Raw genomic sequence first — 13,806 nt, 5'->3', positions numbered from 1 at the left:
CAAGGCCAGGATTGGACCCCGATCCCTGGCGCTATGAGGTAGCGGTGCTAACTACTGTCCCACCTATAAAATAAAGGTTCTGTGTTCTAAATTAAGCTCTCCAGGGCTCTGCACAAGGGAAACACACCTTTTAAGAGACCTTCAGAAGCATTTACAACTCCACCATAAATTCATGACTGACTCACTGCTGCTTAAGGAACATGCAGCAGCAAAAGTAATAATAATAATCTTTATTATTGTCACAATTAGATTTACATTAACACTGCAATTAAATTACTGTGAAAATCCCCTAGTGGCCACATTCCAGCGCCTTTTCGGGTACACAGAGGGAGAATTCAGAATGTCCAATTCACCTAACTAGCAAGTCTTTCGGGGCTGTGGGACAAAACTGGAACCCTGGGGGAAACCCACGCAGACTCAGGGAGAACGTTCAGACTCCACACAGAGAGTGAACCTGGGACCCTGGCGCTGTGAAGCAACAGTGCTAAATTGTGTTGGTTGAACTCTCCACTAATTTTAAATGGGACACCAGGGGCGTCATTCTCCGCCGGCGGGAGTCTCCGTTTTGCCGGCGCCCGGGGGTTTCCCGACGGCGTGGGGCTGCCCCACAATGGGAAACCCCATTGACCGGCCGTTGTAACGGAGCATCCCGCCGGCGGGTCGGGGCGGAAATGTGCGGGATGGAGAATTTCGCTCCTGATTAGTGATTTGCACTGGAATGAATAATGTCCGTCCCCCTTTCGCCTACCAGCAAAAATTGTTTCAGCCAGATATCCGCAGTCTTCCCGACCCGACTAAAATCCAGCCCTAGTTTCCAATTCTAGACTTTTATTTATTAATTTAAATTCCACCAACTGCCACGATATAATTTCAAAGTGTGCCCCTATGGTATTACAGCCTGTGCCAATGCAATACTAGTCCAGTGATGTTGCCACCATGTCACTATCTCCCCCGACTTACAGCCCAGTCGAGCCATGTTAAAGGGCTTGCTCTCTGAATTCTATGCTCCCTCTATGCAAAGTTGTAAATCCACTCAGGATGCCTTGAACGACAGTGGTAAGAACCCTACATCTGAGCCAGCAGGTTCAAGTCTCACTTCAAAACTTAATGGCCATGGAAGGTGTGTTCACAGCGTGGCAAAACAGATTGATTATTAAGCTGTAAAATCCTTCCTATATGCCCATGGGAGATGGTAAGAGCAGGAGAGAAATACACTCAGTTCTGATGAAAGCGATGAGTATGAAATGTTAACTATTTCTCTCTTCATAGATGCAGCCTGACCTGCTGAACGTTTCAGCATTTTCTGATCTTATTTCAGATTTTATCGCAGTATCGTAGACCCTACTCTCCTGATGCAAAAGAACCAATTAATCTATCGTAGTATCATGACGAATTGCAATTTCATCAACTCTTTGTCTTCTTTATTGATCCATAGCAATATGAAACATGTTTTAAAGGATGCAAAGCCTGGGGTGAAAATGTGAAATCACTTTTAAATTGCTGGTGCCCCATGGCAGATAATACCGAGCCGTACAAAGCAGGAGAACACTAAGTTTAATTCCCTTATCTGTGCTGACTTAGCTGAATTCAGCCAAGGTGGTGTTTGTAAAAACTGTCATTTCTGCCTGTGGATTACAAGAAGCAAAAGTCAAAAATAAAAGGCAGGGGTGTGGGTTCTCCGCCGGCGGGATGCTCCGTTTTGCCGGCAGAGCCTGGGGGTTTCCCGACGGCGTGGGGCTGCCCCACAATGGAAAAGCCCATTGACCAGCCGGCGTAATGGAGCATCCCGCCGGCGGGGTGAAACAGAAATGGAAGGGGTAGCGGTGGGGCGAAGAATCCAGCCCAGGGTTCCCTCATCTAACCACGAAGCAGTATTATTCGCTGAGATTCTCCAGCCCGCTGTGGTAGGTTTCCCCACGGTGGTTGCAGCGATCCATTTAAATCCCCGTTGACTTAGGTGGGACCAGATGATCCCGCCAGCAGGAGATGCAGGGAAATCTCACCCACTATTTTTATGACTTAGTGAATGCAAATCCCGGAAGCCACGCTATAGCCTCCTCATTTTCTGAGTCTTACATGATTATTCTGCCACTTACCCTTTAGAGGGGTCACTCACAGTAATGTGAAGCATTGTTTGTGTCTTTCCATAAATGCAAAAGGGGTTTTTCCCAGACCCGAGTGGCGGAGGCTGGCTGCACAGGGACCTTGGCCTGTCCTGAACCTATTCAGTTGATAGTGCTGAAGTGTACATGTGCCAACAACACTCAAGTTAAGAGATTGCCTAGGATGTGATTGTATCCATATCTAAATAGCCTTGCTCGCTGCTTGGGTACCTTATTTGTACTATTGCCACATTATCGTAGCACTGGAGGGTTTCTGGTGTCATTTGGAATAGCACTGCAGTATGAATCATCACCTTCAGGAGGGGAGCAGACAGTGATTGGTAGGAAAGAGAAGTCAGGCAAAAACATTAAAAATTCAAATCAAAAATAAATTACAGAACTTCACCTTTACAAGAATTGAATTATTTATTTATTTATTCATTTTCGGGATGTGGGCATCGTTGGCTGGACCAGCATTTATTGCCCATCCCTAGTTGCACATGATAAGGTGGTGGTGAGCTGCCTTCTTGAACTGTAGGGAGTCCCTGAGATGTAGGTACACCCACAATTCTGTTAGGGAGGGAATTTCAGCAACCCAGCAACGGTGAAGGGATGGCGGTATGCTTCCAGATCAGGGTGGTGAGTGCCTTGGAGTGGGACTACCAGCTGGTGGTGTTCCTAGGTATCTACTGCTCTTGTACTTCTGGATGGTGGTGGTTATGAGTTTGTAAGGTGCTGCCTAAGATATCTTGGTGAGTTCCAGTGGTGCATCCTGTGGATTTACACTGCTGCCTCTGTTGTTCGGTGGTGGATAGATTGAATGTTTGTGGAAGGGGTAGCAATCAAGCAGGTTCCTTTGTCCTGCATGTCCAGGACTCTACCCTGAGGAGCTACAATGATGTCCTGGAGTGAGGCAATTGATCTCCAACCACCACGACCATCTTGCTTTTTACTAGGTATGACTCAAAAAATAATTTTATTTGATGTAATTAATATTTAGGAAGAGAAACGTGAAAGATGGCTTGACTCAACATTTTCTATTCACTGAATGCATAGAATAAACACATAGAATACTGGAATTTAAAATTCAGGGAATGCAATCTAAACAATTTATGTTCTCAACCTGCTACAGTGATGTCGTCAGGCCTGAGTGAACTCAGCACTGTTTGAAAGCCGGACATTGCCCTATTCCATGGATGTTTAAGCAAATTACAGGAAATGCAAACTAATAAGTAATTATTTCAACAGAGCAGAGTATCTGAGGAGAGGTGTCAGAGGCAACTTTGCTGATTATTGTTATTGTGGCGTGACATGCATTATTTTTACTGAAACCTGTCTGTGTCAAAGCGAGGAATAGCAGTACTGGGAAATGGACTAAACTATAAACACAGTATGGATCTCAACACAGATCTGAAATCACTCAATCCATTATTTCAACGAATGTCTTGACCCTCTTAAATAAATGGGTGAGTGCCACCTTAAAATTGCAAGGAGATGAATGTGTTATTTGGGCAGCATGGTAGCACAGTGGTTAGCACAGTTGCTTCACAGCTCCAGGGTCCCAGGTTTGATTCCCGGCTTGGGTAACTGTCTGTGCGGAGTCTGCACGTTCTCCCCGTGTCTGCATGGGTTTCCTCCGGGTGCTCCGGTTTCCTCCCACAGTCCAAAGATGTGCAGGTTAAGTGGATTGGCCATGCTAAATTTCCCTTAGTGTCCAAAAAAAAAGGTTAGGTGGAGTTACTGGGTTACAGGGATAGGGTGGAAGTGTGGGCTTAAATGGGGTGCTCTTTCCAAGGGCCGGTGCAGACTCGATGGCCAAAATGGCCTCCTTCTGCACTGTAAATTCTATGAATGTCCACTTACTGGTAATTTCAGAATCTAACTGGAGTCAAAGCATTTTAGCAGCACTCACAGGAGTGTATCTTAGCCCTGACTTCCAGGAGTGCGCGTGCTGGGAGTACGGATCCCTGCTAAAAGTGACAGATACTGGAATCATCCATATAGCCGCTCACGTGCCTGATAGAGAATAGCCTGTAGTTCAATAAATGGATTGGGCGGGAGGGAGGGCGGAGGTAGATGGGGAGGTAATGGTGGGAAAGAGGGGAAATAAATTAAGAATAAGTAAAATGTAAAGGCCATGAAATTCCATGGATGTTCTCCCAAACTCCTGCCGTTACGGCATGAGATGCTCAGCGGAACTCCAGAAGGTGACAATTTACATCTTTTCTCTGGGGTTCCACTAGTATGCTATCTGGTGAGAAACCAGGAGAACCACTAAGAATCTTGCAACCCATATCTTCAAGAATATTTTGAGAAGTTTTCAATCTACCTCAAACATTTAATAAATGTTTAAATTTCTTAACACCTAAAATACAACGTTCAACTGCGCATTGTATACTTCCAGTGGACATTTTTGCAACCAAATATTTTGACTCCATTTCTCGAAAGGATGCATTGTTTTGTGTGTTCCTAGATATAATTGCATTTTAGGTTCTTCCAGATGTGGTTTTATATAGAGGTATTATTTTCCACTGGTCCTTCTAAACTAAGAGAAGGGTCCATTACATATCCAAACAAGCATGGGTCCTAGCTAAGTCTGTGATTTTTGTAGGATATGTTGGACATTTCTTGTTCCAGTCCCACTCCCTCCTTCAATTATTTTTCTGGCACATTGATGGCAGTACTGGTGCTATGTCCTGCTCTTACCCGGAATTGGAAAACCTTATCAACCTTGCTTCCAATCCCCAACGTTCTCCTTCTCCAACTCTTACCTTCCGTAGCTTCTCTGTCTCCATTTCTGGGGATAAGCTATCAACTAATATTCATTTTAAGCCCAGTGACCCCCACAGCTACCTTTACTGCACCTCCTCACACCCTGCACCCTGTAAGGACTCCATTCCATTTTCCCAGTTCCTCTGTTTCAGTCACATTTGTTCTGATGATGCAACCTTCCACATAGCACTTATGAAATATTTTCTTTTTCCCCTCAACTGTGGATTCTCCCCATCTATGTGGTTGACAAAGCCCTCTACCTTGTCTGCCACATTTACTGTTCCTCTGCTCCCATCCCTTCCCCTCCCTCCCTGAACCACAGTAGAATTCCTCTTGTCCTCACCTTCCACCCCATCAGCCTCCATATTCAACAGATCATTTTTCACCATTTTCAACACGATGTCCCCCACCAAGAAAATCTGCCTCTCCCCTCCACTTTCAGCATTTCAAAGGGACAGATTCCGCTGTGATACCCTAGTACTCTTCTCAGACACCCCCAACCATTCACTGCACCTTTCCATGCAAAGGCAGGAGATGTAACAACTGCACTTTTACCTCTCTTTTCCTCATGCTCCATGGTCCCAAACACTGCTTCCAAATGAAGCAGCGATTTATGTCTACTTCTTTCGATCTAGTGAACGGTATTTGCTGCTCACAATCTCCACTTCACAGGGGAGACCAAATGTAGTTCAGTCCATAAACGTGACCCTGAGCATCCAGTGGCCTGTCATTTTAATGCTCTCTTGCTAAAATATCTGTCATTGGCCTACTGCACTGTTTCAGTGAAGGTCATGGTACGGTTGAGGAACAGCATCTTTCACTTAGGCACTTTACAGCCTTCTGGACTCAACACTGATTCAGACCATAATCTGAGTGCCCATTTTTTTTCCCTTTTCTTTCTGTTTTGGATTTATTTTTTATTGACTTTCACATAGCAAAGCTCAAGGCATATCCGTTTGTACTTGGTTTCTCTTCTTGCCCCATATCCGTTTCCTTTGGCCCTGGTGGCCTAACTCGTCTCTCATCTAACTTCTTCCATCACGCAGGAGATACAAAAGTCTGAGAACATGCACAAACAGGTTCAAAAATAGCTCATTCCCCGTTACGGCTCCTAAACGACTCTCTTATGGACTGACCTGATTAATACTACACTCTTGTATGCTTTCCCCGATGCCGGTGTCTATGTCTTTACATTGTGTACCTTGTGTTGCCCTATTACGTATTTTCTTTTTATTTTCATGTACTTAAAGATCTGTTTGAGCTGCTCGCAGAAAAATACTTTTCACTGTACCTCGGTACACGTGACAATAAACAAATCCAATCCAATCATTCATACTGTTTTTCACCTTATCACAGACCTTCCTTTTGTCCTTGTTCCACCCACTCCTTGTTCAAAGTATATTACATTTCCAAATTTTCCCAGTTCTGATGAAAGGTCACCGGCCTGAATCGCTACCCCTGTTACTCTCTAGGTGCTGCCGTAACCTGCTGGGTATTCCCAATATTTTCTGTTTTTGTTTCAGATTTGCCGCATCTGCAGTTTTCTGCTTTCAGAAACGTGACATCAGTTATGCAACAGAATACATTCTTGCACATGTTAAATGGCAAGACAAACAGATTCTTTGTGCGTAAAGGTTAGATATTTCTTAATAATGTGCCAGCTTTCAAGCGCTGTATAACATCTTTGAATAAAACATAATTTGATTGTCGCAGCAAAGAATATATTAAGAAATATAGGCAGCCACATGTAATAAATTATTACTCACCTTCAGACCCAGCAGTGCTCCAGAATCTCGAGGCACACTACCATCTTTTAGTCGTTTATTTAATAATATCCGACCAATTAGTCGCTCTCCATCTTTGGATGGCTGCCATGTCACTGGATGCTATGAGGTCAAAGCAATAACACATAGGTCTTTAATACCTAAAACTTCCAAGTGTGCCACAGTATCTGTTTAATTAAGGTTCACTTTCCCCATTTGAAAAAAGCACTGCAATTGCACAAATATTTATGCTTTGATTTCCAATTAGAATCAACTTAATTTAGTAATTGTACAGCTAATTGTACAGATTTTAAAAAAAAAATCATTAGGGCCACTTCAATAATCCGGAATCAGATATTTCCACTGTGGCACAATTTTAACATTCAAAATGTTTGTGTAATTGCAGTTGATTGTTTTAATTCATGCTCCATGCAGAAAAATAAGCAGACAGGGGTAAGACTTCTCAGTAATACCACCCCACTCCCAGGTCAGACATCGTCACCAACAACAGCTACCACAGTCACCAAGTTTAAGCAACACCAAGTTACAAAGCAGACAGTAAAAACAGTTCTATTACAACACCTACCAAATGCCACTGCACCAAAATAAGTTCACATACATGACAGTGGAAGGGAAAAAAGAAAAACACAGTTCTGCGGCAAAACAGATCCAACTTTTCCTCTTAGTCTGATTTTAAAATACCATCTTAAGGCGGACACTTTAAGCTGACTTGATTAGCAAAATTGATTTGGGAAGTTTCAACAACAAAGGTATCACTGAAGAACAACAACACATGATGTTTCTAAAACTCTACCATGCAATTGTACCACTGAACATTCCTGTGCATCTTGGAACAAAAAAATGTCTTTAGTTTTGCTGCTGGACAGCAAACAATAAAGCAAGCAGCTCCAGATTCTTTTCTTTTATCTGCACCTTTATGTGCATTTACCCCTCGAAAGACCCTGTCCCTTTACATTGAATGACAGAGAGCAAACGAAGACCAAATGAGCAGGATGAATGCAGGCTATACAGACTTAGTACCTTCTCGCTATGGCTATGTTCCTCGTTTAGTGTCGTGCTACTGCACGTATCTACCCCAGAGTCTTTAATCTGAGGCTCAGACCATTCCAAGTCCTCTTCCAATGAGTGGCCGCCAAATCGCACCATTTTCTTTTGCCTCTCAGACAAGGTGTTAGAGTCCGACAATACTGCCTGCTCACTAGTTTTTCTTTTTCCCCTTTGACTGTTCCCTACAGGCATGGGATAAAAAAAAAAGAAACATGCAAAGGCATAAATAAAACAAAGGAAAGTGAAATGAAAAGAAACTGAATGTTAAGGCTCCACATGTCTCACCAAAGACATTGGGGATGCCTCACTGCTATGCCAAGATGCATGGTCCAGCCAGTAGTAATCCACGTCCCCTGTGAGAATCAAACACATAAGGAAGTGCAGAGGAGGAAGGCACAGGAAGGACAGAAGTGGAAATTATAGACAACTGTACTGAATAGCAGGGTGTTAGATATTTGTGTGCATCAAAAAATTGTTGCTTGGCGCAAATTCAACTTTAGAATAACAGTTTCAGTTGCCAAATCTCATCAGTGCTACATTATAATCTTTTAATTGAATTTGAGAGTAAATCCCCTCTACTCCTTCATTGCATAGGCTACAAATTAACTCTGGTCAGATGGGCAGGATAGCAACCTGCTCCCAAAGTTGCCCCCGTCCGAACCAGAATCATTGATTTTTTTACATTTCAAATGCTCATATTTCATTGAGAAGTCAAATCTTTCTTTTCAATGATATTCATGTTCAGATTACAAAATAATATTAGAAGCATATAAACATTATATTATGCCTTTTGGGGGAATCTATTGGTAACAGTGCTGAGAAAAGTCTATTGGCTTTGAGAATTACTAACAGCTTTAGGAAGGGCCAGCGATAATAATTGAAAGACAGTGTTACTCACAGATGGAAACATTGAATACAGATGTAATTTTGAAACCTGTTTGTTTCAATTGCATTGAAAATCTTTACGAAAACCAAGAAGACACATTAGAAAAAAAAAGTATGTTTTTTAATATTTCGATAAACTCCATGAAAGAAGGGCAGCGAACAGGAAGACAAAGTAGATTAGTGAACAGAAGATCAACTTGAATATTCATACAAAAACATTTGAAGAGACTGTATCCTTTTTAAATGTCAACATAGACTTGTTTGCCGACAGACGCCAGCACTTCACTTTGCTCAATTCCAAACAACTCGACTGGAATTTAGCCCAATAATATCCAGTTAGTTTTAGAGTTACCTCGGGCAAGCATGTAAAGCACATAAAGCAATGTGGCATGGTAACAGGCATCCACATCTCACTGGGAAGAGACCTTTGGTATCCTTTGCTGGGCAATGAGCCCAGCAGGATCATCTGTTGTTCTCAATCGACCCTAGAATTAATATTGGACTGATTCAGTAATGTGAAATTGGGTCTCATAATCTAAATATTGTACATGGTGACTGAAATGCACCTGAAATTCTTTTCATTACACTTGAGAACTGAACGTCTAATTGAATCAATTTCTAAGCAATGGATAATGTTGTCAAATTACAAAATTTTGCCATATTCAGATGATTAGCAGTTTTGAATCAATTTCCCCTTTAACAGGGACAGTTCCACATTGGATCTGGCTTATGTCAGTTTCAGCCGGACAAAACTGAGCAGCCATGGAGTTCAGGGAATACCGGAGAGCATCTTGTATTCAGTTTTAAATACTGATGAGGAAGAGGGTTCCTTGAGGGAGTGAAGCCAGAGCCTTCATCAGAATACACTGGATGGATCAGCTGTGAAGGGAAGGAGGAGAAATCTCAAATGTGTGATACTTTTAGGGAATACAATTCAAGTGGAGCAGACTGGCTTTTCTCTGGTAACAGACATGACTCCAGCATAGCATATCGCATCCTTGGTGTCAGAATCAAGGATATCACCATGTGGCTTCAGAACATTCTGGAGGAGAAGGGTGAACGGCCAGAGGTCATGGTACATATTGATACCAATGGCATAGGTAGAAAAAGGTTTGAGATCTTGCCGGCAGATTTTAAGTTAGGACGTCAAAGGTAGTAATTTCAGAATTATCCCCAGTGCTGTGTGCTAATGAGTACAGAAATAGGAGCGAGCATGGCTGGAGAGATGGCGCAGGAGGGAAGACCATACGTGGGGCACTGGATCTGGGGAAGGTGCTACCAGTACAGTCAATAGAGGGAAATGGTGGCTTTGTGATAGTGTCACTAAACTAGTAATCCAAAGGCTCAGGCTAACACTGTGGGGAAGCTGGTGGATTAAGTTAAATTAGTAACTCTGGAATATAAATCTTGTCTCAGTAATGGCGATCGATTGTCGTAAAGACCCATTTGGTTCACCAATGCTCCTTTAGGTGTGTAACCTGCCATCCTTACCCGGTCTGTGACTCCGGACCCACAGCAATGTGGTTAATTCTTAACTGCCCTCAGTTCAAGGGAAATTAGGGATGGACAACAAATATTAGCTTTGCCAGTGACATCCATATCCCATGAAAGAATACAAAGACATGGGTAGCACCTCAGCAGGGTTGATCAATATCCTTGTTTGCTTGTGAAGTTGGGGAGGGTTTTATTTATCTAGACAGAGGGATGGGAAGCTGAGCATACATTCAGAAGGCAGGAAATGGAGAGCAGAAAATTAGCAAGAGAGTTTGGGTGGCAGAGAAAACAAGATTTGAAAATACTCAAAAAGGAGTCCATTTTTGCTTAATGGTAAAGACCCAAATGCAGGGGGTGGATTCTCTGTCCCGCCGCACCGGGATTCTCCATATCGCCAGCTGACCAATGGAGTTTCCCATTGTGGGCAGCCCCAGGCCGTCAGGAAATCCCCGGGCTGCCGGCAAAATGGAGAATCCCAACAGCGGAGACTCCAACCCAGGGGGTATAGTGGACAAGGCAGAGGAGCTGATGGCACAGACTGATTAAGTATCATTTTTTTTTAGCTGTTACTTACATATTATCCGTTCTGGGGACTAAGTCCCCACGCCGGCGGGAAAACCGGTGCCAACGACTCCAGCGTCAACGGCCCCCCAAGGTGAGGAATTCTCACCTTTCTTGGGGGCTAGGTATACGGCAGAGGGTTTGGCGCCACTTCAACCGGCGGCGAAGGGACGGCGCGAGTTCGCACATGCACTGATCAGCCAGCGTATTCTCGCGCATGCGCGGGAGGTTCTCTTCTCCGCGTGGCCCCTGGGCAATATGGCGGAGCCCTACAGGGGCCCGGCGCAGAAGGAAGAAGTGCCCCCACAGAACAAGCCCGCCCTCAGATCGGTGGGCCACAATCGCGGGCCAGGCCACCATGGGGGTCACCCCGGGGTTAGATCTCCCCCCCCCCCCCCCCCCCCCCCCGAGGACCGCCCACGCATACTCACCTGCCAGGTCCTGCCGGTGCGTGAGTTGAGTGATTCACGCCAGCGGGACTGGCCAAAAATGGATGGCCGCTCAGCCCATCGGGGCCCGGAGAATCGCCGGGGGGGCCATTACCGGCGTGGCGGTGATCCCGCACCCGTCAGAAAAACGGCGTTGGAGCAGCGGGGCGGGTTTCGCGCCTTCCACCGGGGATTCTCCGACCCGGCGGGGGTCAGAGAATGCCGCCCATGAAGTCTTACAACACCAGGTTAAAGTCCAACAGGTTTAATTGGAATTACTAGCTTTCGGATCGTAGCTCCTTCAACGCCTGACAAAGGAGCTGTGCTCCAAAAGCTAGTGATTCCAAAAAGAGATGTTGGACTTTAACCTGGTGTTGTAAGATTTCTTACTGTGCCCACCCCAGTCCAATGCCGGCATCTCCACATCATTACTGAAATATAGTTTAGGAGAAGGGCAAGAATGGCAGATCAACGTACCTGATTACAGGATTTTCAGACAAGATAGTGAGGGGATAAAAAAGCAGACGGGGTAGAAACATTATTTAAAGAAACAATTACAGCTTTGAGAAAAGATATTCATCAAATGAAGCAATGTGTTGAACTAAGGAAGAAAGAAGAAGCAGTCGCCCTGCTGAGGTGTACTATAGAACTCCAAACTGCCTGAGCGAGATTGAAGAGCACATTTGCAGGCAAATCTCTGACAAATGTAAAAGCCATTAAGGCAGTAATTAGCTTCATATTAACTGGAAATATGACCAGTGTAAAAGGCACAGAGAGCACAGAATTACCAAAATGCACTCAGGAACATTTTACTTTTTAGTTTGAGTATGTGGCAAGATCAACAAGTGTGGGGGAGAGGGGTAGAATCCTACCAAGCAATCCTGATGCTGAACATGGTCATTTTCCGCTCAGAGGACAAGGTTTCTTTGTAAGGTTCCCAAGGTGATAGTTGGAAGAAAGCAATATTATAAATAACTTCAGTGTACTGCATTCAATGCATATATTTCCCTGCACTTCCAATCTTCCATGGGCCCAGGTGACTAATTAATGTCAAATGCATGGTTCTCGATGGGCGATCAAATTTGTCAGATTGCTACTTTTCATTTTCTGTTTTCCAAGGAAGATTCTATTTTCTCATTTGCACTACATCCTGTAATTCTCGGGTAATGGCGATCAGTTCACAATTTTTTCTGAAGAAGAAATTCTCTCTTAGGGAGATCAGGCACCCAGTTCTTGTACGTCGGGGCTGTCTTTTTCACTGGTTCAATTTGTGCATTAAGCTCTATTATATCGGTATTATTTTTATCTCTTCAAACCCAAATGTTTCTGTCAGAAATTGAAATTGCGCTGTTGCTACTAATTTGTGAAATACGATTTAAAAACTGCACAACATTTCAGATCTTAAGTGGAAATATTTGAGCAAGTTGAGCCACATTCAAAGTACCAAATAGATCCAAACCATTTTTAAAAGTCTATGTAATTCAATAAAGTGTATAATCTCTTTAAAATAACAGTTCAAAACATACTTACAAGTGTATATACTGTAAGCAACCCGAATTAGAAATTAAATTCACATTCAATGTTAAGAAAAAGCGAATAGGTTAAATGTTATTTTCTAGATAATGGCTGAGGAGAAAACAAAACAGCAGACTAAATAAGGGATGTGTGCCATATCTGACTTGATACAATCACGCGAATAAACATATTTATTAACTTTCTTTTCTAATTCTTCTGAAATTGTTAATCTCCTTCGGAATATTTTCAGCACATTATGATATGACAGTATCAATCTATAGTGGTAATATGGGGACTGATTTATACCATTTTCCTCTTGTATGCCAGGCACACGGTACACAGACCACATGGGTAAATAAATCTTACTTTGATATCAATTATGTCGTATCATTTTGGTTTCTCACTTGAAATAAGTTGCGTTTCTCAGGCATTAAATTATCATTGTATACATGAACTAATCTAAGAATCAATCATAGAAACTTTACAGTGCAGGAGGACATTTGGTCCACTGAGTCTGCACCGACCTTCTGAAAGAGCACCCTCCCTAGGGTCAGACCCCCACCCTATCCCCGTAACCCAGTAACCTCACCTAACCATTTGGACACTAAGGGGCAATTTAGCATGGCCAATCCACCTAACCTGTACATCTTTGGACTACGGAAGGAAACCGGAGCACCTGGAGGAAACCCACACAGACACGGAGAGAAAGTGCAACTCCACACAGACAGTCACGCAGGGCCGGAATTGAACCCAGCTCCCTGGCGCTGTGTGGCAGTCGTGCTAACCACCGCGCCACCATGCCATCCCAAATCTAGAACCTCAACATTTGGCATTGATTATTATACCTTTGCTTAAATGGTACAGAACCCAAAGTTGAATCTACCCCTCAGTACCAGTGAAACTTGATTCCCCTTGACAAGCACCTCATTGCGCAAGAGACAAATTCAACAATGCAGTTTAACTTTAAGTGTTATAAACTGTGCATAAAAAAACCATAGTTTTCACTGAGTGATGATAACTTTCACCTACCAGGTGAGCTTGGATTAATAGCTGAATGCTCTGCCTGTGCTATTAAACTGAGGTGTGTCAGAGGTTGGGGGGGGGGGGGGGGGAAGCGTGGTGCTGGAATTGCTGGAGCAACATCTCATTCCAGGCATCAAATTACTGTGCTGTCTGATACGGTGCAGCATTGGAAAGAGTAAGCCATTAAGCTCTTTG

The 13,806-nt window shown here is 43.6% G+C and overlaps 1 protein-coding gene across 30 annotated transcripts in view; it reads right to left on the bottom strand.

The window, feature by feature from the left end:
- Nucleotides 1-13,806, bottom strand: part of rims2a (regulating synaptic membrane exocytosis 2a) — a 1,580,193-nt gene that overhangs the window by 790,253 nt on the left and 776,134 nt on the right. For 23 of the 30 annotated variants that reach the window (XM_072467178.1, XM_072467182.1, XM_072467181.1 and 20 more), the window contains 2 exons: nt 7,679-7,887; nt 6,641-6,760 (listed from right to left, as the gene is read on the bottom strand). In XM_072467178.1, the coding sequence (XP_072323279.1) occupies nt 6,641-6,760; nt 7,679-7,887 (329 nt within the window). Of the gene's footprint in view, nt 1-6,640; nt 6,761-7,678; nt 7,888-7,990; nt 8,059-13,806 lie in introns of all 30 variants that reach the window. The other 7 variants (XM_072467190.1, XM_072467196.1, XM_072467192.1 and 4 more) reach the window with 1 other exon arrangement.

Source organism: Scyliorhinus torazame, chromosome 11, assembly GCF_047496885.1.
Source record: "Scyliorhinus torazame isolate Kashiwa2021f chromosome 11, sScyTor2.1, whole genome shotgun sequence".
Lineage (NCBI taxonomy): Eukaryota > Metazoa > Chordata > Chondrichthyes > Carcharhiniformes > Scyliorhinidae > Scyliorhinus > Scyliorhinus torazame.
Note: the sequence above shows the minus strand (reverse complement) of the source record. Positions and strands in the feature narration are given on the sequence as shown.